The sequence below is a fragment of the Passer montanus genome, unplaced genomic scaffold, assembly GCF_014805655.1.
Source record: "Passer montanus isolate IOZ18808 unplaced genomic scaffold, ASM1480565v1 scaffold4, whole genome shotgun sequence".
Taxonomy (NCBI): Eukaryota; Metazoa; Chordata; class Aves; order Passeriformes; family Passeridae; genus Passer; species Passer montanus.
The window spans coordinates 13,772,578-13,799,472 of NW_024368818.1; the positions used below are offsets into that span (position 1 = coordinate 13,772,578).

Below are 26,895 nucleotides of genomic sequence, written 5' to 3' on the forward strand. Positions count from 1 at the left end.
GTAATGAACTTTTTCCACCTCTCTTTTTCAATGAGAACACATTTCTGTGACTGCCTTTTTCAAAGTTAGAAAAAATCAAGTTAAAAAAAAATTCTACAATTGTCTTCTGCTTCATTTTTATATTAAGAGATATATTGATGGCATGATATTCCAATGAGGTGATACAATGTTAGGATTCCTACTTAAGTTGGTCTAGAATGAGAGCTGAAACCTGTAGAGACAGACTGGAACAATATGCAGTTGTGTTCTCTGGGAGTACATAGTGCAGAGACCTGGTAGATTCTGCTAAAAAATCACTGTACTGGCTGGCTATATGGTTACAAAAGCAGAGTATGAGGTTGATTATTAGTGGCAGCCTTTTTCTTCCGATGGGAGTAAATACTTTTGGATTGCCTGAACTGAACGTTCTTCTTCAAGAAGACTGTGGAGATAAATGTTCATGTGTGATTGCTTTCTTTGGACTCATAACTGATACTTTATTCCTACTGAGTTATAGCTAGTGCTGTGGAGAAATTGAGATGTTTTAATGCTAGCCGATACTCTGAGGGCACAGCCAGGTCCAGTTCTTTGGGTTTGTGGAGTGTTTTATTTTGTTTTTTTAATTTACTTATATGTATGCTGAGCTAGGAGTCACAGGAGAGCCGACACTAAATTCCATCCAAAATCAATTTTGTGCTGTAAATCTAGAAATGAATCTCACTTAAGGGAAGCTGCCTCTGTATAGCTTGGTGAAGCAATCATTGCACTTTTGCACTTTCATTCATTTGCACTTTACCAGTGCAAACCAGAGAAATCTCTTACGTGTTATTTATAACACATCATTTACATATAATGTGTTAATGGAGGTAGTGCTTTTAAGACTGTCCTCTGTCTGTATAGTGCACAAAGATAACTTGATATGGAATGCTGAAAAATTACATGCATATATGAATTTATGCAGAATGATTTAGTCAGAAGTTATTTACATTTTTTTATTACATTAGTATTCAGGCCATAAATTTCAAGAACTGTTTTAAGTCTTGGGTAGCTCTTTCCACTCCTTTTGCCCTAGTATAGCTATAGAGCTGGTCTGTACCAGTGAGCACATCTTATTTAAATATTAATCGTAAAACATTATGTTTCTAATTTCTCACTGTCCATCTCAGTCAAAATTAATATGATGGTAATAATTTGATCATTATTAGTAAATGCACAGTTTGGAAAGTGGAACTTTAGATTTAGTCTTCTTGTACTAGGACACTGCTAAAACAATAGATTTTGTGGCTTTAATTTTTAGAAATAATGTCATCAGAAATATTTGACTTGGTTCAGATGAGAGTTTTTGTCAGAGAAGAGACTGCTGAGACAGACTGACTGGGTGAGGTCATAAGATGAAGTTGAATTGTATGTCAGATTTCTTGCATGAATTGAGAATTTCATCCAGTATTTAAAATGGCATAGTATGATAATGCATGTTATGTAAAATTATTTTTGCAGATGAACCTCTAGAGCTAGGAGCTATGGAAAGTCTCTTGTTGTGAGTTTGCATTTTCTTAGTGAACATAAATAAGTGATAATGTGCAGTATATATTTTCAATATGTAATTGCAGTTGATAAATTACAGTTTGTATAAGTTTTTCAACCATGTATTAAATAGCTAACATTAAAATTAGCAATTTCCACTCATGCACAATGCATGAAGTATTTTAGGTAATACTAGACCAGGCAATTTCTGTTCATGCTCAGTGTTTTACACTTTTAAGTATGGTGGTATCCTTCAGCATAACAGCATATCCTTCAAGATCACATATATATTCTATTGCAAGATATGAAGTTACCACTGAGTTGCCACAAGCGTATTTTGCTACAACATTAACTGTACTGTAGAAAGGCTGTCATTGGGTAAATGACTTTCACAGCATAATGAGGATTCTAAGTGTCTAGATCTATGACAATCTTTTTACCCAGACTAAGCAAGGGACACATTTCCGCATGTCCTTCTAGGTCAGAGAATATGGTGTGGGCTGATGTCCTGCTAAGAAGGCTTTTTCGTTGTTTAATATGATGCTAGCCATAGGACAATGCTTGTAGAATGTGTAGGTAAAAGCTTAACTCGGTCATTTTTCCACTCCCATCTGACCAGCTTGTAGTTCCCAAGCAAGCTGGAACACTAGTGCTGCTTCTTTTGTGGAATGATCATAATCCCTGGGTTATTTTTCTAGGTTGGTGATGGGGTGAGTGGCTTAGATCCACAGTGAGAAATTCATGAAAGGTGTGTGTGGCTTCAGTATTGGAGGTGCACTGCAGCAATGAGTTTAACAATGACTGCAGCAGAGCTGCAGGGGAGGACTGCCATCTTCTTCCTGGTGCTGCTGTCCTGCTTAGAGTCATAGACTACTTTGGTTGGAAGGGACCTCTGAAGGCCACCTAGTCCAACCCCCCACTGCAGTAATGAGGGGCATCTTCAAGTAGATCAGATTGCTCAGAACCCCATCCAACTCAGGGATGTTGAATGTTTCCAGGAGCAGGGCATCTGCCAGATGTCTGGGCAACCTGTTTCAGTGTTGTGCCATTCACATTCTCGGAATATGATTTCTTCGCCCAGGGTTTTTCTCCTGGGAAAGGTGAAACACAGTGAGAGAGCATCAGAGAAAAGAAAAACAATTCTTATCTCATTTGTTTCTCCTGTGTTGTGCTCATGTGGAATGTGGGCTGTGTCGGGACTCTTTCCAGAGTCATGAATTTTCACTGTTATCTTTTTAACATTCAGTAAGTATCCTTTCTGTATTCTTTAGTATGATATAGTATAGTATTCTTTAATATAATATAGTATAATAAAGTAATAAATTAACCTTCTAATAAAATGAAATCCTTTCATCCTCTCTCCTTTGTCGGGGGTGCCTTGCATTTACAATACAGTGTGTCGCCGTCCTCATTGTAAAAGATTTCTTCCTTATCTCTAGTCTAAATCTACCCTCTTTCAGTATAAAATCATTACCCTATGTCTTATTGCAACAGGTCATACTGAAAAGTCTGTCTCCAGGCCCTATGTGATGTTCTGTTCACACTGGTGAAATGTCTCACTGTGCCTAGAACATGCTTAAGAGACAAAAAATGACCATTGCAGACATATCTTTATACTCCTAAATAATATATAAGCTTAGGTAGAAAGGAGGGGATGGGTCAGCATGAAGGAGTTGTGGACATATTTTACTAGTCCCTTCCCTTTTTGAGGTTGTGTAATATTTACAGTTTAGCTCAGTTTATTACATAACACCAGGGTGGAGGGACACACAGGGAGGCTGTGTGAAGGCACTGAACTCACTCCCATTCCACTCTGGCAAATCTCCATGTGTTTTGCTCAGAGCCAGAGGGAGCTCTGAATTGTAACCAAGTGAGCATAAAAAGGCTTTAATATTTTTGCACCCTGCCTTTGGGTGCTTAATGTTGATAAGGTCCCCTTGAGCCTTCTGTTCTCCAGAGCTGGGCAGTCAAAGCTCTCTCAAACATTCTTTGTGGGAGATGTGTTCTAGTCCCATCATTATCTTCATGGCCTTTGTCTGGACTCTCTGCAGTATGTTCTTGTCTTTCTTGTAGTGAAGAACCCAGCAATGGAGACAGGTCTCGAAGCATGGCTGAATAAAGGAGGATCACCTACCTCAACCCTCTGGTAGTGTCACTTATGCGTTCTGAAGTTCAGATGCTTAGAAATACCAGTTTTCTCTCATAAGTGGTGTGATTTCCATTTCTGAAGTGTATTTCTACTGCTTTTTGTTCACTAGTGACTTTGTACTCTCTAGCATGTCTCCTTGTCTTTGGGAAGTCTGTGAAAGGTAATGAAGAGCTGGCCCAACATTTGGAATTCCTGCAAGTGACCTGCTGGACACTAATAGTCGGCCATTCACTTCATAGTGTCTTCATTGCTCTATTGTTCTGATTTCATTTCCACAAAAAAAAAAAAATCTTTCTTTTTATCATGTTTTATGACAGTTTTTTTCACTGTTTTTTTTTTTTTTTTGCACAACTTTACATATCTGTTACTCTGCTGTGTAAGACAGTGTGAGTCATGTTCTCAGTCCTGTATGCCCTCATGTCCAATTTATTTATTTTAGGTAGGGTGTTATTGCTTAGAATTGAATTTGAGCAGAGCACAGTCCCAAGATATTTTCATCTGTAGTGACGACAATTACGTTCTGTATATAATTACTTCAGCTGAGTGTTTGTAAATGGACAAATTATTTTTGTGTGTTTTCCCCTTGATGGACTCTTTTAAAGAGATTTGTCTTTCAGATCAAGTGCAACATATGGTCTGGAGATCAGACCATCCAGAGAAACATGCTCTGCTTCCTGAGGCTGACATTTCTTTACCCTTTTTGGAGGAAAGTGTGGAATTTGTCTGCTGTGGAATGCAATTTAAATGTAATTGTCTAAATCAATCTTTAGAGACCTTGAAGTCTTTTTTTCTTTCTTGTTTTTTACATTTTGGGGAGTGTTCATTTCCTTCAACATCATTCTGGTTGCTCTTCTTTTTAACCTGTAGGAAGAAGTAGAGACTAAGGCTTGCAGTTTACAGTGGCATTGGTTTTTTTTCCATCTCCATCATGCATTTTCCCCCTGGTGTTGAGTTCCCTCACTTTTCAGACACTTGTGTTACTGGTGATTTTCAGCAGCATGAATCCGTGACTGCATGCTTTCTTTTTTTTTTTTTTAGCTTGCTAATGAATGGCATTGGAAGCAGAGTCCTATTTAGAATATAAGTTAGTATCTTAAGTCACTTTTTCTACTGTGTTTCCGTAATTTCTTGCATTAGCAAGCAGTGATTAGTAGTAAGCCTCATAGAAATAGCTTTGTGTTTCACAGATTTTAAGTGCTTCAGAAGAAGTCCTGAATCTCTTATGAGGTCTCTGCTGAATCCACTACAGAGTCAAAGCACAAACTCTCATGAGCTGTAGTTTAGACCACTTGGCTATCAAAAGACTGGTGTCTACTCCCAGCAGCTCATGAAGCTTGGTAACTTGTTATTTCAGCAGTGTTGATTTTCTTGTGCCAAAGGAAGGTAGGAAACAATTACATCACTTCAATTAGAATTTAGACTGTAACAGACCTTGAAATAAGGATGAGAATAAGATGTGAATCCTTCTAAATTTGGGAATGGCTCAGATCTGAGGTTTGCTTTGGGAAAATTCTGTTTTGCAACAAACATCCATAATTGCAGCATCAAATAATCTGTTATTCCAAAGTTTTGGAATGGCAGTTTTGGCATGACAGTTTTGGCTGTCATGCCACTGGCAGCTGTCATGCCCCTGTTTCTTCCTTGGAGCTAAAGTCTGAATATCCTGAAGTTTCCTTTGTTGCCTTTTTTTTCTTCAGTTGACACATGCATGTATCTAAAGATATTCCTGTTGATATTTAAACAGAGGTAGCTTGCATAAACACTTGCTGAGCTTTTCCTGTGTCTGTATAAGATGTTCCCTGCATATCCACTGATTAGTAGCTTCATGAGATAGAGTTAAAAGAGAGAGGTGGCTCAGAAGTGGCACATAGAAAGCAAAAAATCAAAACAAGCTGAAACAAAGTTCCCAGCCTTGAGACTCCAGGGCTTTATGAAATATGTGCTTTATTAATAAGGTAGGAGATTGCTTCTTCAGACCCTCTGAAGAGTTTTGGCTCTTCATTTAATGTCTAGATCCCAGATCTGGTAACAGCTAAGCAGTGATCAACTACTGGCAACAAGAGGTTTCTTTGAAACTAGAAATTTTTTCCCATGTCAGAGTGTGCTCTGATCCCCCCATACTTTAGTGCTGTATTTAATCTGCTTTTAAATCCCATTGAAGTAGAAACTGGAGGAGTCTGGTAATAAAAAGCTCCAAGAAGTTCTGCCCTTTTTCTGGTTCTCCATATTTTTGAGCAGATGGTTAATTTGAAGCAGACCACATCAGGAGGATTTGTAGTGCAACATCTTCCTTCCTTTCCTTCCACATACAGTTCTGTATGAGTAAGAAAACTCCAGAGGGAGGATGGCATGTGTGCATTTTTTAACAAGTCAAAACTGAGTTTTTAGGACAGGATAAGTTTGCATATGCAGATACTCAGATCCACTCAAATGCAAATGTATACGAATACTCACTCGTTTAATATCCAAATAGTAGAGTAATATTATCCCAGGCAGAGAAACTCTTAAATCCATTAACTATCTCAGGGTAAATAGAAGAATTACCTGGGAGGTTTCTGAATGTACATGTCAAGTTATGTACTGAACTAAAATCTCAGAGCTATTACTTAATCATAGATTTTTTACCTTTAAGGGTTTTGTTTAGGTTTGTTTGGTTTTGGGTGTTTTTTTGTAGATTGAGTTTTCCTTATTACCTCTGCATCTCCATTAAAGTCCGTTTGGTATCTGGATTTAGACATGATGGGATTACCAGGTGGTGGCCCTGATCTGTACATTTTATGTTTTTGAGCCTGATTCCTTGTCAGAAAAATCTCAGCAAATTTTATACCCAGTATAAACAACATCAGAAGTAGTACATTTGCTTTTGTAAAATAAAACCAGTGTTTTGTAGACCCAGAGTTGTCTTTATCCCTGTATAATTCAGGGTTCATTTAAAATCAGTGAAGATCTTAACAGTCTAGCAGTGAAGTTTTAGCTCTAAGCTTCTTTAAGCCTAAAATTTTGTACTGAATAAGGAGATGATGGAGAAACATGTGCCCTGCACTGTAAACTTGAGAAATAAACTGTCCACAACAGGAAAAGCCTAGGGGCCAAATTCTGAAATACTTCATTAAAAAAATGGAAAAATTGTTGGAAGGTTGCCTGAGTAAAAAGTATGTAAGGACATCAAGAGCTAAGTTCATACTGTCAGATAAATACAATAAAAACAAAATCTAACATGATGACATTTGAATAAGATTTGTTAAATATCTTGTGCAAATAGTTATGAAACTTGTCTTTATGGGATGATTTGCACAGTGTTTAGGGAAATTGTGAAGTATCTTGCTGGCAAGCTAAAGAAATCCCTAGAGCTTGTCTGCTCTTCATAGAAGAAGAATATCTAGCAGCTGTTTGATGAAGAATTTAAGTAAAACAAAAATAGAATAGATTAATATTGCAGATGTCTTTAGTACTTCCTTAGACTTGTTTGTTTGGTTTGGGGATTAATAGTTGTGGGGTCTGTATAAAAATCCTATGTAAACCCTGACTTCTATTTAAACTTTCAAATCTGACTCTTTTGGTGAGAAGGGAACACAGAAATTGTTGCTAAGTTCACTAAACCCCAAGTTCTCCTTCAGCAGATACTTTAAACTGAAGGTGGCAGATCCCTCTGATCATCAGGGTTTGGGTTTTTTGATTCAATGAAAGTAAATTTGCAATACATAACAAGCATGTATGGACTTCAGCAGAGACATGTGTTTTCTCCCATCAGAGATAGTGCTTATAGTTTGGCTACTAAGTCAGATTAGTGCAAGGTCTAGGAACTGCAGGAGAATATCAAAATAAAACAAACAAAAAAGACCAATGATCCTCCCCTGCAAACAAACAAACAATGAAAACAAAACCTCAGTACAAGATTTAAGCATGAATACGGTTAACATGTGGACAAAATATTAGAGGAAATTAAGTGCCTTGCCTCTTGCTGTCCTAAAATTAAGACCATCTGGCTGGTGGGGCTCTCTGCTTTAGCCTGGCAAAATACAGTGTGTGCTGGTAGGGGAGTTCAGAGGGACACAGCGGTTCCTCAAGGTGGTGGGGATCTGACTGGAAAACTTGTTGATCCTTTGGTTGTTCTTTCCATGAGTATCTCACACCACTGAAAGCCAGTTATCATGAGCCTGGAGGTGGCCCATTGTTTTTTTTTGGGGAGGATTGATGATTGGACCTTTTTGTGCTGCTGAGTTTCCTTATCCTATGTTTGTTAGCTCCATGCATTGTTGCTTGGCCATGTGTTTGTGTACCCTTGGAGGACTTGGAGAGGCAGTCTTGGGCAGAAGCATTGTTCTTCTGCTTTTTATTCCTTCAGGGACAAAGGCGTGCATCCTGAGCATCTTGAAATGTTGTGATTTGTTTTTTTTCCCCTGAGACAGCAACTTGAGATGCATAAATTATATAGGCTGAATATTGCTGAGTTTGAAACATTTTTCTCTTATAGAGTGTTGGACTTGATGATCCCTATGGGTTCCTTCCAGTTTGAGCATTCTATGACTCTGTGATGTGTAGCATGTCAGCTGGGGTGAAAGGGTGGTCAGCAAGTTTTTTGCCTTGGTTGAAAATATTGCTGAGTTTGAAACATTTATTTTCTCTCTTATAGAGTGTTGGACTTGATGATTCCTATGGGTTCCTTCCAGTTTGAGCATTCTATGACTCTGTGATGTGTAGCATGTCTGCTGGGGTGAAAGGGTGGTCAGCAAGTTTTTTGCCTTGGTTGAGCTGCAGAGGAAAATAAATGCTGATTAGTCTCTAAAAGTATACCTTTGTATTGAGTGCATCCATAGCAGCAATAGAGTAGCACTTGCACTATTACAGACCTGCTAGAAAACAAATTAAGAAATTCCATATTATATATTCAACAATTTATTTTGTGCCGTATTGTGTGTATTTTACAAGTATTGGTCTATTTACAATCCTAAGACAATGCTACATCAAAAATTTGCATTTTCTTGTGGTGCGAGAGTGAAATCAAGGAACAAGTAGACTTTATAGATAGGACTCTCATAGACTGAGACCTAAAGAAAAGAAAGAACACTTTTAACACTTAGAGTAATTAATAACTGAGATTGCAGGGAGTGAATTAGCAAATGCTGAACTACAGACTCGTGGGAATTAGTGGGTGTGGGTTAGTAGTTTGTGTTACAGAGGAAGTTAGACCCCAGATGACCAGAATGATCCTTCTTGGAGCTGCAGCTGCTCAGTGATGCGTCCTGCAGATTGTTATGGTGTGTTTTTTCCACTAGCTTGACTGCAGGTGTCTGGGGTTGTACAGCAAGGAGTATATGGCAATGGAAAGTGAAAAATGTTTGAGATATGTTGCTGCAGCTGCTTCCTGGGCTGCTTGCTGGGAGTTGGCTCTACTGCGGCGGGACTCTGGCTGAAGCCATGGGTATTTGAGGCATGGTGGTCTTGCCTTGATCATCCTGGCACCCCTGATACTTAAATCATGCTCCGTGGTTAGGATTTCCCCACATTCAAGATGTTATGATGTCTGCCAGTTCAGTTAGGATAGCTGTAAGGCCAAGTCTGTAAGAGGAAAAGCTTTTAACCAAAATCCAATCTGTAAAATAACATGATGCAGAAATAGAGACATTTTAAAAAATCTCCAAGTGTTTGAGGAAGAGATGTGTTTAAAAGAATAACTCCATGTAGTAACTTTTTTTTTCCTCTGAAATTTGCTTCTTACTGGATTCATTAGTTAAAACAGGGATAGCCTAGTGTTACAGAGTTCACCTCTTATGAGTCAGACTCAAGTCTAGCTACTATTTCTTGGCTACCTTTATATAGCATGCCTGTGTTTGTCATTACTTCTCTCCATTTTCTAGTGTCAGAATGAATCATTTTAGGAATGTTTGTATCAGTTCTGTATGAAACCAGACAAGCTGCAGCTTACTGAACTTCCAAGGTTCATATTTTCTTGTCAGTTGGCAAAGTTGAAAACTTTTTATTTCTTTTTCCCTTTTTTATTTTTTTCCCCTTTGAGGAGGGAAAAATATGTTGGTTGTGTTTAGTTCTTTTTTTCTCCTCACTTCTGCCTCTTTTTCAAAACCTGCCAAGTCTCTAATGTGTTTCTCTTGGTCTGGTAAGGGTTCATTGAGTCTGCAGCAAGGATGGACTGGTGAATCAGAGTTTGCAGTGCAGCTGGTTCACCCTGGCAGGCAGGAGCATAGAAACAGGGTCTCTGCACTGTTTGCAGTCCCTGCCAGGATATCTGCAAATCCATATTAAGATCATATCATGGCTTTTTACTCAAAGTGAAAGACTTCTTTGAAGGAGTTTCCTTTTATGTAAACAAATCCCACAATGAGCTTTTTAATTCCTCCAATCAGACACTTTGTTCTTCCAGCTGTAGTACAGATCCTCTTTGTAATTTTGGTCACTGTTCAGGCCACCTACTGCAGCACCAAATGCAGAGGTGATGTTTACTGTGGTGCAGTTTTACTTGAGAGCAATATCTCCATTGGAACTTGTAAGGAGCTTTATTTTCAGAGCCACTGGGGGGTATGTAACTTCAGCATCCCTTTCATCTCCTTTCTTCTGATAACAGATATTCCTTGGTGTTATCTTGGTGCATGTATTAGCATTTCTGTGATAGTCAGTAATTAGAACTTAACACCTCTCTAAAGAGGCTTCACAGTTCTTGTGGTAGAGGTGCGCAGAAGAACTGGAAATATTTAGGAATTAACTTTCTGTTTTCTTACTAGCTTGCTGATGTCTCACCCCCTTCCCTGTACCCTAACACCTAAAAAGAGTGTTTTAAAATAGTGAATAGTATTTAATAACATTAAAATAACTTCAGTAAGCTCTGTCTCACTTTTTGTTCTGGACAGGATTTTTGACTACGTGATGCAGCAGTGATGTTAAATATTCAGGGCACTCTAAGCTAGAAACACAGATGTTCATAACATAGTTTTCAGTTGCTTTGTGCTGGGCTCTTGTGCACAGATTTCTCCACTGCTTATCACCGTGAGCAGATTTTTGTACTGGTGTGGAATCACTGAGTCACATGAGTTGGAAAAGATCATTAACCCAGCACTGCCATGTCCTCCACTAACCCATGTCCCTAAGCACCACATCTGCATGTCCTTTGAACATTTCCAGGGATGGTGACTCCACCACTTCCTCAGGCAGCCTGTTCCAATGCTTGACCATTGTTTTGGTAAAGAAATTTTTCCTAACACCCCATCTAAATCTCTCCTGGGGCAACTGGAGCCATTATACAGTGGGTGTAAAGTAGAACTGCTATGATCTAACAGTAATTGGTTTGCATTCATATAAAAGCAAGGCAGAGGACAACAGAGAACTGTGATCACAATATAAAATTGCAAAATAAAATATATTTCAAATATGTGTTAATCTAGTAGTGTATTATAAATTATTTAAATTATTCAGTTTATCTTGACATAGAGATAGATAGTAGAGCTTAGGTTACTGGTGAATGTAATTAATTTAGTGGTTTATAAGAATAAAGTTCTCCAGGGATTGTTGCACAATCCCTGCATGATAACTTGCATTTGTAGTCCAAGTTAGCTTGAAGAAAAAAAGGAAAAAAATATATGGAAAGTTGATTTTTTTTTTTGTCAAGATGTAGAACAACACCTGTATTCTCTAAATTTTGACTACATATAAAATCCTGTAATATTGTTGAATGTGAAAATATATACAAAAATAGGCATTGTAAACTGAGGAAAGTATTCCATCTTAATGCTAAGAACACATTTTGGTTTCTCCGAGGGTGTACATCAGCACAGCTATATTAAATTTAACAGAATTTCTTTGGCTTCCAGATGGTTTTCAAGAAGGGCCAAATGCTGGAAGATAACCTGATGAATATAGACATTCATACCTGTAAAATATTTCACTTTTTAAAGGTATAGATCTTTGAGGTTAGAATAAGATTAACATTACTTCATGTTATTACAGTATCTGCAACACTTAATTTGTGCATAATAGCATTTTAATCAAACGAGTGCAGCAAACAAGTTTGAAACAAATTTGTAAAGAATTACTGAAAAGCACTTCTGACCTTTAGTTTAATATTGTCTACTCTCCCTTCTCATTACAGACTAGTCAACTTAGTGATTTCCCTTTTTGGAAAAGAAGGTTGATTTAAGGAAAAGGACCTAAGATAAAGTATGTTTATTTTATTTTAAGATTGATTAATCTTTATGATTTTCCACTGGACAGTGTGCTGGGTGATAAAGGAAGGGTAGGGGGCTGCATGTAGCTCTCAACGTAGTACAGTGGATTGTTTCTTAGGGCTCCCAGGTTAAAAGCAGGGTGAAATTGAAATGTCATTTGCCAAAACACAGTTTCAAAATAATTTTAACTGGCTTTGTTCACAGCTTCAGAGAGGATATGATGCATTTCTGAGGCCATTTTGGCACACCTTCATTTCGCCAAGTCAATAACTCCAGGTACTAGTATGTGATGGGAAGGAGCTCAGCAGAGTTGCCAGGGGGTCGTGGTGAACACCAAGTTGACCATGAACCCTCAATGTGCTCTTGCAGCAGAGAAAGCCAACAGCTTCCTGAGCTGTATTAGGCAGGGTTGCCAGCAGATGGAGAGAGGTGACCCTTCTCCCATCAGCGATATATCTGGAGCTCTGTGCCCAGTTCTGGACTTTCCAGTACAAGGGGAACATGGATGTATTGAAGCACAAAGTGTCATGAGGATGAGTAAGGAACTGGAGCATCTCTGGGTATGAAGAGAGTTTGAGAAAGCTGAACTGAGAGAAAAGTGAAGAGAATAGAATTAGTCTCTTCAGAGGTACCCAGTGGCAGGACAACACAAAGTGGTATACAGGAGTTTTCAACTGGACCTAAGAGAAACCCCAGTTTTTCTCTGAGGGTGGAGCAGGTGGCCTGGACAGGCTGTGGAGTCTCCATCCTTGGAGACATTGGAAGCACAATGGGACACTCTCCTGGGCCACCAGCTCCTGCAGACTCTGCTCTCTCAAGGGAGTCAAAGTAGCCAGTCTGCACAGGTGCATTCTGGTCTCAGCTATCATACAATTCTGTGATTTCATGAAGGTTGAATGTATAAGAGAATGTTTTCATTGCACTTCATGACAGATTCCCAGTGGCCTGTTAATAAATAACACAGGAAAATTCATCAACTTGCATGATTAAACTTCTGAAAAACTGTCTTTGAATATTTTTAGGCTGCTGGAATATATTTTCCAACAGTCTGGAAAAAGCCACTGTTTAGAGTCTTAATTGTGTTTACAGAGATGAAAGAGGTAAAATAAGTGTTCTGTGTAGTAAAAATATGTAAATACAAATTTCAGAGTTAAAATTATAGGGATGTAAGAAAGTCTTGAAAGTCAGAAGAGGCCTGTGGAGATCATCTGGTTCAACCTTCTGGGGCAAGGGCTGTGGATGAGTTTATTCAGTGTCATGTGAAGCTGAATTAGCAGGAGAAATTGTACTATTTCCCTGGCTGCCTGTTCCATGATGCAGAGCACTTTTCTTATATCCAGATGAAATTTCCTCTGAAACAACTTGTACTCCTGGTCTGGTGTCTTGTTGCCATGCATGCTGCCGAAGAGAGAGAGCACCTTCATCTTCTCTGTAGATGATTTTTTTTTTATTATTATTTATTGGTAGACAGACATCACCCCAAGGCTTTTCTTCTATGGGTTACCCAAGTGCATTCCCTTATTGACCCCTCTTTGAATGTCAGATTATCCAATCCTCTCACTGCTTTGGTAGTCCTTTGCTGGATCTCCTACATTCTTTCTCTTCTTTAAACTGGGGGAAATTCACTCCATGTAGCCCAGATAGGCATGTTTCTTCTGGTAAGATTTAGCAGCACGAGGAGATTTTTCCAGAACTCTATGAGGATGTCTCCTAGCTAGTTATAAGTATCAAAACAGGTTTCCTAAAGTCTAAAGAGAAACAAATCTCACTTTTATTGGATAATTTTTCAGGGTAGTCCAGGAAAGAGTTAGTTATAAAGGTGATGTAAAGTATAACAGATTTGAAGCTATTTTGGCAGGAGACAAGGGGTATTCTGCTATTAACTTTGTGAAAGCAGGGAATAACAATTTTGTAGATGTGCTGAACTGGGACTATAGATAGTTGGACTAAGAAAATCAGTCCACCTCCTGTGAAACACAGAGCCCTGGGGCAGCACAGAGTGAAAAACCCTACAGAAGCCTCTGGAACAGACCTTTTTGCTGCCAGTATACACCTCCCCACCTAAGAGACCGATTACTTGCTTTTATATGGAGAATTAGTCTTGATATTTTTTCTGAAAGATGCTGCCATGAGACGTAGCTAACACTGGCCTCATTGTGTGTTTGTCGGAATCCCTCCCTTGATGCTGTTTTTCTTTGGAGACTAAGACTTGCTGAAATAATTGGGACTCTGGGTTTCTGTACCTCATTTTTTATAGAAAAACTTTGAAGAAAATAAAGAGTTACCTATAAGTCTATGTAGTAGTCAGGATTTGTAAAAGGAGTGCTCTTCCCCCTCAGGAAAATGGAGCGATGAGCTGGGACTTTGTATTCCCTGTTTAGTTTTTCCAAAATGTAGATAATACTAACCCTTTTACTGTGTCTGCTGCTAAATACAGAACTGTCAGGAACTGATTCTCAGCCCTGAGGTCAGTGGCTTCACACTGCCCAGAACAGATTATCTTGAGAACACTTATGCCAAAGGTCCAGAACAGCCAGGAAATGTCTTCATAAGTGTGGTGTATGAGTATTTGGTGCAGGGATTCTCTACCTGGGCACCTTTTATTTATCATATGGATGTGTTCCTTCAATTTAAGCCCTCCCCTCAAAACTCCTGTTTGTCCCTAGTAATAGGAAAAAAAAAAAAAAAAGAAAAGAGATAGAACATCATATATTGGGTATTGGTTTCATGATAGAGCTTGGATTGATCATTAACAGGTTCTAAGAAAGGCATCAAAACTCAGGAGTAATATCTCTTATCAAAAAGAAAGCAGTGGTGTTGGTTTATAGAAGGAAAGTGAAGAAACTTTTCTTGAGTAATGTTACTTGTCCTGTTTATGTGCGCATCATTTGGTATACCTGCAAAAGCTGTCGAAGCAGTGTGTTTGAAATGTCCCCCTAGCTAGCAAGGAGTGAAACTGTGGGGGGTCCTTAGTCCTTGACTGGAGGTTTTTAAATACCATGGTGTAGATAAGATTGTAAATGATAACATTCCTTTGTTGATAGTCACAATCAATAGCCCTGAAGTGAGGGCATATGTGTGGAGTGAGAGAATAGTGGCTGCAATGTGATTTTTATGATATGCCATGGGATCTAGTGCTTTTCCTTTGCCAACTGTAAGGTCTTGTGAATTGCTTACAGTTTCCATTTAGAAGAAAGCATCAGTTGCATGAGAATGGTCAGCTTGAATAAGTGGGCCTTGACATTCAAGAATCAAAAGTCTCTTAAATGCCTTCAGAATGATGGGGCAGTTCCTGATTTTGAATGATTTGTCAATAGTAGAGGAGTATTTCCATTCTATTTTTGGTATCCTTGCTGAGTACTGCTTCATGAAGTGTCTGCTCCAAATCACATCAGCAACAAGCATCCAGACTCCTTTGTGACTAGAAGATAGGGTTAAGTATGAAGGAATACTAGGTATTCTTGGCTACCCCAGCTGTGCTGATGATAGACTTGCTTCTTTAAGGGTACAGCTGCTGGTGTGGCTGTTTAGGAATGACTTATTTATACCAGGTTCTGTCTTAACAACTGTATTTTGTATGCATTTTTTTTCTGTTACTCAGAAGTGGTGCTTAATATATTTAATATTTTTAGTGCCCTACAGATACCAAAGCAACGTTTGGGGTCCACCTAAAAGTAGTAGGAGACTGGACAGGTATGTAGAAAACCAATTCCTTTTCAGAGACAAATGCCTTTACTTGAACTGTTCTCACTTTCTGGCTTCAGCACAATTGTTCCTTGACTGTGGTGCATTCTCACTAGAGATTGCTCATGCTTGTTTTCCCAAATTCATTTTTATTACATTCTTGATGCAATCCCTGCTTTATTCAGACGTACTATTTCTTCAAATAACATGTTTTTCCACTACTAACTGATCTTCTGATGGCACTGTAAAAATTTTCAGTGTTCCTCCATTTCTACCTCTTTTTCTTGTTTTTGGGTAGTCTGCTATCCCTGTGCAGTGCAGTGCCTCTGTACATAGTAGTGTCTGCAGAAATGCTGACATGTGCAGCTCCCAGATAAGCGGATTTTGGTGCCAGCAATTTGGATGGCAGCCAGGTTAATTAACGCCTGTGGTACACTGAGATTACAGGTTTGCTTTCATGTTCTTCCATGCTCTTCCATTGCTCTTTGAATGTACTCCAGACCAGGGGTGTAAGCCAGGATTCCCTGCAGAGGAGAAGGGCAATTTGGTGCTCCCTGTGACAGTTGTATACTCAAGTGATAGTTGTCCTTATTCCGTAGTGTCTGACTTTGTTCTTGCTCAGCATAGCATTTCCTTGTAAGGAAGGCAGATACACAGCAGGGTCTGGTTCATTTCTTATGAAGAAATGTTCTCCATGTTAATTTGTATCAGCTTGTGTGTTTGTGGAATTGAGTCAAATGAGCTTGTCACCCTAATAGGGATTAGACCAGTGCAGAGATAATAAGTCTATGCATATTTGTTGAACTTTCTAGTCTGGCTACATACTTGCTTTTGCAAGACTTCAATAGGCAAAGGCTGGGAGGGCAATGCCATATGCACATGTGTTCCATAATCCCCCTAATTTTCTCTCCTTGCTTGAAGTGTTGGCCAGACAGGGGCGGATTAGCCTCTGGTCTGCCTCAGAATGAGGGTTCTTTTGTTGGTAAGCATCATTCCTACATGGGAGGTGACAGTAGGCTCTTTGGAAAAATGGGATGGGGAAGTACTAGCTAAATTGTTTTTCCAAAATAAGTGGCATCTTTGCAGTTTTCTGATTACCTCTGTGGTGTGAATTGCTCTCTTTAACATTTATGTATTATTCTCCCAAGTCAGCATCTATAGTCTCCACTGAAGGGAAGGTGTGTCTAGGTTGGACTGTGTGATATTCAAGACACTGTCAACATTACAGAGACCGTTTCTTGTAGTAGTTTTGCTAAACAGAGATATCTCTCCCAGTGTCAAATGTGCTGTTGAGAAGCAGACAGTTTACACAGCCCTTGGTGCTGCATCAGTACCATGGATCCCTGTTCTCACTCATTCCCTTAAGCCCTGTGACAATTAATAGTCTCTAATCTGTGACTGTTTGAGGAAGGATTATTATATTTGCCACGTTCCTTATTATCTTTCTTAAGCATGCTCTAAAGGCTGCTTCTGCAGACAGGATATTAGACTGGAGGAGTTTTTATGAGACATACTGTCATTTGAGCTCTTTTCATGACCTATTCTCTCAGCCTTTATCCTATTTATTAAAATTCTCTTTTGTATCACCGTCTCCCATTCCTGACAGTTTATGCCTGACACCAAAGAGACTTGACAATTTATTTCAGAGAGCTCAATTACAAGCCTAAATTCAAAGAATGCAAGAGAGGTGCAGATATGCCACAAAATGCAGGGAAGAACTGATTAGTTGAGGTATTTCTCCTCTGGATAACTTTAGCTTCTGTAGCTGCCTGCACCTGGGAGATGTGGTGAAGGAACATTTCCTGCCACTAGATGTAAGGACAGGAGAGGGAGTACAGATTGCTGGAAAACCAATTCTGCAAGTTGTTTCAGGTCAAGTCTCTTAACAATGTCTCTGACTGATATTTTGAAAATGTAATAGAATACCTTGTTTTGTAGGTAGGGAACGCAACTGCATGTCAGGAGAAAAGGGGCAATAGTATTTTCAACTACTGATAAGAAGTTGCTGTTGATGGGAAGTCATTTATTGCCCATATTCCAGTGTGTATAATTTTAGATTTCAAATAAAATAAGGTGAAAGAAGCAGCTTTAGGAAAAGCCAGTCATTCTAGAAACAATGCTTTACATAAGAGCTGATACTTAGTAGATTTTCAGGCAGTACTATTATTTGCTTTTTAAAATCAATTATTTAAATAATGGAAAGTGTAGGACAGAAAAAGTAGGTAAGAGAGGAAGAAGCTACAAAACCAGTAGCTCTGAGACCTTTGCAAACCAACTGGTAATCTAGACCTCCAGTTTCATGCTCCAGTCAAACAAAGTGGTACTGTCTGAGCTTAGAACAGCTGAGAATCTGTCCCCCTCAGAAGCAGATTTGGGGAAAAATACAAATCTAATTTTCATTATATTAAGCACCCATATCCTTTTCCATTACAAATCTGAGATCTCCTGTTGTGGAGATGTTGTGTATTAATACCACCACAACCACTCATGTTGTGGTGGTATTAATAACTGTATAGTGCTTGACTTTCATGTTCATTAGAGAAAACAGACACACAGGCACTGGTATTGCTGTAATGTGCCCTCAGATGCCCTTGGAGCACATATTTTCACCTGAAATGATTCCCCTAGCTCCCTTTGTAGACCTCTGACCTGTTTATATGTCTAGTTTAGGATAAGACAAGCCAGGCTCCAAGCATGCCTTTTTCTCTTCATTCATTGTAAAGACTATGTCTATATATCTATATCTATCTCACTGCCTCCGAGGTAGGTAGTTTAGTTCATTGGCTGTGATTTTTCCCATGTAAACACTTCTAATTTGGTTTTTCATTCCATATTTTGCCATGTGCCGTGGTTATTGTGAACAGGGGAACAGATAAAAAAACCTTCCTAAAAATGGGTTTGTGATAATACAATTTCTGTCCTTGTGCTGACTTTTGAGCTGCTTAAGTCAGCACCTATTGTATTAACAGAACATTCTGTGGCACTGTGAAACCTGTGGCTGTGGAGCATGGCTTAGTTGGACAGTCAGGACTTGGGTGCCCAAGTGAGGGTGTTTATAGTGGCTGATCTGTGGTGATTGCACACATGCAGGTTGGTTTTAGCCCTGTGGTACAGAGCTGAGTCAGCCTGTCTTCCTCTGTGGCTTCCTCAAGCTGAGCTGCTTGGGTGTTTAAACCCTGCAGTAACGTTGAGCGTCCTGCAGTGGCTCATGCATGGGTCAGAGCTGTGAGATGCATGGATGAGGTAAAAAGCTGATCTTGTTACTGGCCATCCCCTCTAAATACCTGTTTTGTTCTGCTTCTTCTTGGTACCTGTGGCAACCTATTTTTCCTTTAGCTTTGAAGTAATTGTAGGCTTAGTATTTACAACACAATTTTTTTCAAAGCTTTTTCTTGTCTCACTTACTGTCTAGTTCATCCCCCAGCATTGTCATCTATCAGCCTTAATGTCTCTTCTGTCCTTGCTGCTGCCTCAAGTACTACTGCTTGTTTAGTTTTGAAGCTGACATTTCATCTGGCACCTCTGGAGGGAAAAATAGAGGCCATGGGCCATGCCTAGCATCCAACAACTTGACAGCGGTAAAAAAAGACATGGCAGTGTATCAAGAGAATGTGTCTCGTTCACCAGACAAACTCGAGGGTGTGAGACAGAAAGTGATATTGATGATGCAGGAATAACAGGCTTCAGAAGCCGTGTGGCATGTTTTTGTGGAAAACAAATACACAGCACTCAGAGGTGTTGAGGTGAACTGCATGCCTTAAGGCAGTGAAACATTGCTGTTATGTTGCAGTGGTTGCTGGAGCAAATTGATGTGGCCCTGTGTTTAGAACACTGATGCTGTTCTGTGCTCTGCAGTAATTAGTATAATTTTTATCTAGTAGTGACACCGTCCTACTGTGTAGTTGTGTATGTTCCTAGAGACACTTCCAAGGCTTGTTCTGAGCACTATGATATTTATTGTGGGTATGCCATAAGAGCACTTGAGTACTATCCATTGACTCTGAGAGTTCTGTCCTATAAGTTACTAAATTTTGTGGCAGCAGGAGGTGGTGATGTGTGCAGGAACCATCCAGATAGAGCCAGAACAGACAGATTATGGAGAACTGATGTGCTTCACCCTAATAAACTCCAGATGTCATCTGAAAATATATATCTTTGCTTCATTTTTTTTTTGCTACAGATGAGGTTATGCCTGGTAACTGGGTCATTCAGGTGCAGGTGACCTTGTTTTACAGGCGACATGGCATGATGGGAATTTTTGTCACATATTGTCACAGTTCTTTTTCTGGAAGGTCCAGCTTTGGAGCAAAAAGTTTCATGAGGGAAGAACAAACAAACCATTTTTCAGTTAAAAACATCAATTTTTCAAAACATGGCAAATATATGAAAGCATTTTGTTTAATTCCCTGTGAATTAAAAAAAAGGGTCTTGTTTAATTCCCTGTGGAGTAAGACCTGAGACAGCAAACAGTACACACCCCAAATTACTTGTTTTTAAACAGAAAAACAAGCAAAAAAAAAAAAAGTAGTGCAGTTCTTTGGGATTTTGGAGCCTGATTAAGGATTTTTCTCATGTTGACCAGAAGAAGAAAATGACATACCTTTTAAGTGCCTGTGAAAGAGGAATGATCTGAACATTCTGGTGTGGAAGGGTTTGTCAGGAGTGTCTGCATGACTGTATTAAGCTCCTGCAGCTCCTGATTTATGGAATGTCAGAAGCATCCCAAGGCTGTGCATTCCTGTGCTTACCTGGAACTTCTCATCAAGTGTAGGGTCTAGCAAAGAGGCAATATTTTATGTTCAGTAACCCTGAGAACAGTTTTAGATGTATTGAAGTAGTGGCTCACTCAGTCAGTATCTCCTGTATTGTTAGTGGATCTTGATTCTGACTGGAGTCATGTGTGGAACAGAAGGTGACAAGAAGGAATAATAAGACTACAAAGTCTGTCCACAGGAAGTGACAAGGTTGTCCCAGGTTCTCTGTAACTGCTACTGAGCTCCTTTAAAAATATCTACTCACTGGTGATGAACATTTGGTCAACTCTTTTGCTATTATCTCAAGCTCTGTTTGATTTGGGCCTTTTCCACTCCATAGTAACATTTTTTTTGTGTTTAGTTATTCCATCAGATTCCTGGCAGGGTATAAAGGTGTTAATGACGTGGTGCTGTCAGCTGTTCCAGCAAAATCTGTGTGTGGTTTTGGAAGAGCAGGACAGAGATGAGATAGGTGTTATTTTCCACTGATAGATTTTTATGACAAAAAATTTTTGTATTGTCAGAGAATCTTACTTGAACTTCTGAGGAAGATTGCAGAATTGAGTGATAAAAAGGTTTAATTTTGTTTCCTTTTAATATAAATTGACATTAGTAATAAAATGATACAGTTACATTATTGGGAAGTTAATACGCCTTAACAATATAATTAGTCATAGTGTACTGTAATGAATACAAATTTTATTGTTCATTGCCATTAATGTTCATTATTTACTTTACTTATTCCTTAAAAAAGCTCAATAAAAGGACGAAGAGACTAAAGAAAAAGGAGAACAGATTTAGTTTACTGACTAAAAGGGGTTGAAAGCCCTTTTCCTCTGATTAAATAACTAATGCTGAAGGTGAACACATCTGAATTTTTGGCTCCAGACCTGGATTGTTTTACATTAGTTGAACTCCAGCTGACTTAGTACCAAAAACAGTGTAACTTGAGTCAAATCCTATTTGAACAGTTAATGAGTTTTATGTCTAGAGGGGAAAAAAGATCTTTGGGTGAGAAAGCTACATTGAAGGAAATTTTCTCCTACACAGTAGTCCTTTCTTGGTAGATCTTGTTGTTTGTAAACTTCCACCTTTTTTGCATATCCCAGGCACTTTTTAATCACGTAATGATTATAGAAAATGGCATGACTCAATGATGTAAATTAATTTTTATCCTTTGATACATTATGCACTGGATGTGTGGATGTTGCTGTAGTTAAGCACTGATCCAAGAACACAGTGTTGCAGGATTTCTTGCTATGCCTCATTTTCATCACTCTTAGGAGCTACAGAAGTGAAACCTGTGGAGCACATTAGCTTGTACCAGCTGATTGAATCAGAATGGATGTAGGAAAAAAAAGCAAAAAAAAAAAGCTCTCTACTTTGAAAATAGAATTATAAGACTGAAAACCTCTAGGACGTGTATTTGGGTGGACTGCCAGGCATATTTCTGGTTTTGTAATCACTGCGTGCTGTGTTTGCCTACTTAAGAGGCAAAATTGCTGTTCTGGAGTTGCCTGTGTTTCACCATTTTTCTGTTGATGTCTGCTATGGGAAGACTCATTCTTACATAGTTTCTGTGCAGAGGTACACAGCTGTTTCAAGCACTGAATATACAAGGTTTGGCTGGATTTTCAGGGTCCTTTGTGTGAGCATGGTTTCTAGAGAAATACAAGAGTTCACATCAAAATACCAGCTCTTCATGCATATCTGCACTTCCCTGGGGCAATAGATTCTCTTAGATGCCATCCAAATTCTGCTGAAGAATCTCTGCCAAATGTCTAGCTTTGTTCTCAGTTTATTGTTACTTTTCCCTTGGGGACAGAAGAAAAAGAGAGATTTCAGATTTGGGATTTTGAGTTACCACATTTTAACTAAAAATTGTTGGTTAAAATATCTTTAAAGTCGATTTGAAATGGTTCTTTTTGGTATCTTTTTCTAACAGATTGTAAAAATTGCTATAGTTAATGAGGAAAAAATATATTTCAGCTTTAGAACATTAAAAAAATTGGAAAAACTTGTGTAGGAACTGTAGATATTTATAAATTTTATGATCAGAAAGAATGTTTATCTTTACATGCTCCCAACTCCTGCATGATGCTTGATAGTTTTTCAGAATAATTTCTATACAGAAGGTATATTACAACCTTGGGGTTGTACTGTTCTGCAGAGTTTTCAGCTTCAGCCTTTCATGGGCTCTTTTTATGCTTTTTCTGAAAATGAAGCTCAACTTTGTGATGATTACATAAGTTAGTAGGTTTTTTCCCATGTTTTTTGTTTTATTTCCTTTATCTTTTTTACTTTTTTCCTCATTTCAGTACAAGAGCCACTACTAGGAAATGTGTGTACATTTTAGTTGCCCATTTGTGTGCAAATATGTACAGAAAATGAATGTGGAACATTTGAACCTTCTATTTGGTTACCTGTTGTATTAAATCCGTGTTTTGAGACCTTGTATTTGTCTGGTTTTTTGTTTCCTGCACCCTTTCTACTTCCAACATTCCCTTGAGAAACAGAAGCAAGGTTGCTTTTCAATGGCAGTGTTGTTGGTTTGGGCTCTGGTGTGATTTAAAGTGTAGCTCTCTTTTGCATGAAGAGCACCAGTGATGGTGGTGGTTGAACTGTCACTGTATTGCACTTTATTCCTTGGCTTCTTCTACCTGTCTGCTTATTTCTACTGGTGCTTAGATTGGAGGGGAGAGAGAGGCCATCACTCGCTCAGAATTTGTGCTGTGTTCAGCACTTAATTCTGTGGGAGTTGATTAAAACTCCCACAGCATTGCAAATGTCATTGTGATCAAATAACATGGTCAAATGAGGTTTCCTATTTTCACAACAAACATTATATAACTGCTTGTTAGCATAATATTAGCTTTGAAGATCTAGTTAGGATATCCCATCTCCTTTATTGCAGTATTTTTTCTGTAAGTATATTTTCTCCACTTTTTGCCAGCTCCATGTCCTTACTCTGAATTTTAGTCATCCTTGAAACAGCGTTACCTGTTCCAAAACACCTTTCCATTCCAAAATTCATTAAAATTAATGCTGGTCTTTTATGTGAGAGGCAAATCCTACACCCCAAATTTTATCATCAGTTTCCTACAGTCCCTTGCAACTCAGCTTTGCATTCGTGTGCCACCCCATCCTGTTGCTCAATCCTGTCCTTTTGTACATGCATCATTTCTCAGATGCATCAAATGTGAGCTGGAAAAATTGAGTTTCACCATAAGCAAATAGTTTGTGATCCAAGAATTTTAAAGGGGCATCTTGCAACCACAGCTCTCTTTTGTCCCTGTCCTCCCCTGGAGAGGGTTCCCTTTAAGTCATAAATATTAATAATAAAATATCTGCCACAAACCACTTGTACAGTTATCAAGTGCAAAAATAGAAATCAAATGTATGTGGTAGCCTCAAAAAGTTGACCTCTTCTTTTAAAGAAAGAAGTCAAACCAAACCTCAGAATTTGCACTGAAAGCATCATGTCCTGAGAACTGGCCAGTAGCAAGTTTCCACAGCTTCTCCAAACAGATACTTTGGTGTCTGCTGTGAACAGAAGAGCTTGGTTTAAAATATTCATGGCTACTGGTTTTATATAAAACACACACAAAAATACATGCTAATTCCAGCTCTGTGTGCAACTTTGAACCTTGTGGTCTTATGCTTCAAGATTTGGATACCCCAGTGCAGAACACAGAGGTGAAGGCAAGTTCCTAGTGGGAATGGAGTCAGATTGCCAGTGCAGTCCATATTTTAATATAAAGGCATCCTTTTGTGAGTGTTAGTCCACTAAATCAATTTGTAATTAAAACCCATTTTTTTTCCTTTCATCAGGTCCTTAAGTTGCAAAAGGCAGCGAGGCAGAAATGCTTTAAATATAATATACTATAAAGTTTAACATACAGCAAAGTAAATTAATTACCAGTGCATCCCAATTTTGAGGGAGACTTGAAATGGTGGCTGCTACATGCTGAATGTGGCATTTCTTTGAGATAAAGGACTTAATTATCTCAGTATTAACTGAAGTGCTGTGAGGAGAAACTGTAGGGGGGAATTCATAGCCTGGAAATCACTTTCCAAAAAGCAAAGGAGTTTGCATTGTGGTATATGGAGTAGACTGTGCTGTGACAGCAATAAATAGCCCTTTGGTATGTAGTGCAGCAGCTGATGGGCAGGGTGCGTTGTGTATTTTATTTCACTGATATTATAATCCATATTTCTGCAGCTCTGGCATGTTCCTGTTCTTCCTCTTTCTCTTTCTTTAAAGCTTTTTTTTTCCTCAAAATGGGGACAAAGTGTCAGAGCTTGTTTCAAAAAGGATAGTGTGACTTTTATTATACAGTTTGTAACATTTGTAGCAGATAAAACCAAAGCACGTTTTAATGACATAACATTTCATGAGAGGGAGGTTTTCTAGGAAGAAGTAATATCTTTCATTAGATCAGCTGAAACAGCTGGAGGAAACCAGGTTGTCTTCCAGGCATGCAGTGCCTTCAGCAGGTTTGACAAAGACGCAGGGAAGTCAAAGCAGAGAGAAGAAATAACATTCCTGGCTACTTTTTAAAAGAAGTTCTCCCTTGAGAAATATGAACAATAAAATTGCCTAGTAAATGAACAAAATATAAAATGTAACACTTCATTTTTTTAGAAAAAAAACTTCATTTAATTTTTTAATAGAAAAATACTAATTGATTCTCAAAGAATTCGTATGGTCAAGAATATACTGTACAAAAGCCAAAAATATCACTTGTAAATGTTCTCCCACCTCTTCTTAGGATTTGTATGTCTCCAGCTTTCTTTATCTATTCTTGGCTGGGTTCCCAGCTTAGGGTATATTTGCTGTAATATGCCATGGTCTCACTGTCCTGTGGAGACATGTACTCACATCTTGGCAGAGTGAAGTTTCTGGCAGGGAAACTGGGAAAAGAGATGGGCTTGTGAGAAAACTTAACTATGAATTGCCTGAAGTACTGCATTTTATTGATATATACATGCCCACTCATATCCCTAAACTTTCAGCATTTGGGTATGGTTTTTAAATTTTAAATTTTAATTTTTTTTGTCTTATATCAATATCCTTGATAAGCCATGGTTTGATTGGAAATGTTTGACCATCTACAGACAGTAAAATTTGGACAATGGGTTACAGACAGCATCACTGTGTTCTTAGTAATTTGAAGGGAACCTATTCTGCATATAGAAGCTGATAATGAGAGGATGACTGCTTAGCTTTGTGACTTACATGGAATCAGAAGATTTTTAAGAAAAATGTTAATAAAACTTAAAATTCTGCAGTGAACACCATGATCATGAATAAGAGAGAATGCTTCTCTGCTGGGGAGAGAGCCTGGATCCAAATAAAAAAAAATATTAGTGTTTTTATATGTACTGGAGAAAAAGGCACTCATTGGAGGTGACAACAACTTCTTTCAGTGTTGAAGGGGGATTTGGGGGAGAGGAGGAGTTCCAGAGCTTATTGGCTATTTTGGGTATTGCTCAAGTGTCTGCTGTGAGGATTTTACTGTACTGTCAGTGATAACAAGTACACCTACAGCCTCCAAAAAGCCTCCTCATGTTACATGAAATTAAAATAAATCAGTGGGCAGTTTGTGCTCTTCACTGCAACAAGCAGCTTTAAGGACTATCTCCTGTCATAAATTTAACATATTCCCTTACTCATTAAACACACTGTAAGTGCCGTTTCCTCAAGGAAAATGCCACAGACACCCACGCACATTTCAGAGTCAAAGCTATGGTGCTTTGCTGTGCTTTGCCAAGTGATTGGTGCCAGCCTGACAGCACAGGGCTTTCCCTCAAGGATTTCACTTGCACTGTGTCAGCTGAGTGTCTCCTCAGCTTAGCTGTGACTGGTTTGAAAAAAGCAAAATTTTTAATTGAAGGCATTTTTATAATTTCTGTTATTTGATGTTTTCCTTTTTTAATGGGTTGAGGGGATTATGCTAATTGTGCCCTGTTATTAAAAAGCATGGCAAATGAAACTTTCTCAGTGCAATTTCCAAAAAAAGCAGCAAATCCTTAATCCAAAAATTTGTTAAGAAAGAGTATTTCTCTAAAAGTGTCCCATACTTCCCAGCACATATGCACCAGAATGTGCTATGTCTGCTTGAAGAGGATTTTATCATTTCTGTGCCATTATGTATTGCTGAGATTGTGATGGTGCATTGATGTGTTGTTATATGCCAGGTCATGACTGGTAACTGATATCTAATGCTAGTTTATACTTACAGGAATTGGCAAAATCACTTTTTCAAATAAAGATTGCCAAGTAATTTCCTTACAGTGATGTGACAAACTGTTTGATACAAATCATGTTAAACCACTTCTTCTGTGTCCTGGAGAATAGTTATCAGTTTTAGTATTGCATAGTAAAATTTTTCAGCTTTCCTCCCTGTTCAAGGCTGGGAATACTTTTTCTTTTGACTTGAGTAATACCAGACTTTCTGCCATCTAAAAACATGTCTATTCAATATTTCATTATGTTCAAAATATTATTAGTTGAAAGATGGAGGTGACAACCTTGAAGAAAATCCCACAGCATATTTTAACAAAAGTCACCACAAGAGCTAGTGCTAAGTCAACAAATACAGGAATTTGTGAGAAATTATGAATTAAG

At 38.5% G+C, this 26,895-nt stretch overlaps 1 protein-coding gene across 3 annotated transcripts in view; it reads left to right on the top strand.

Moving 5' to 3' along the window:
• The window catches only part of NOX4 (NADPH oxidase 4), a 110,625-nt gene that overhangs the window by 27,481 nt on the left and 56,249 nt on the right, over positions 1 to 26,895 (top strand). For all 3 annotated transcript variants that reach the window (XR_005628557.1, XM_039718414.1, XM_039718415.1), the window contains one exon: positions 15,459 to 15,519. Coding sequence is in view for 2 of the 3 variants with exons in the window: in XM_039718414.1 (XP_039574348.1) it covers positions 15,459 to 15,519 (61 nt within the window). In the remaining variant the exon portion in view is untranslated. The remainder of the gene's footprint in view (positions 1 to 15,458; positions 15,520 to 26,895) is intronic.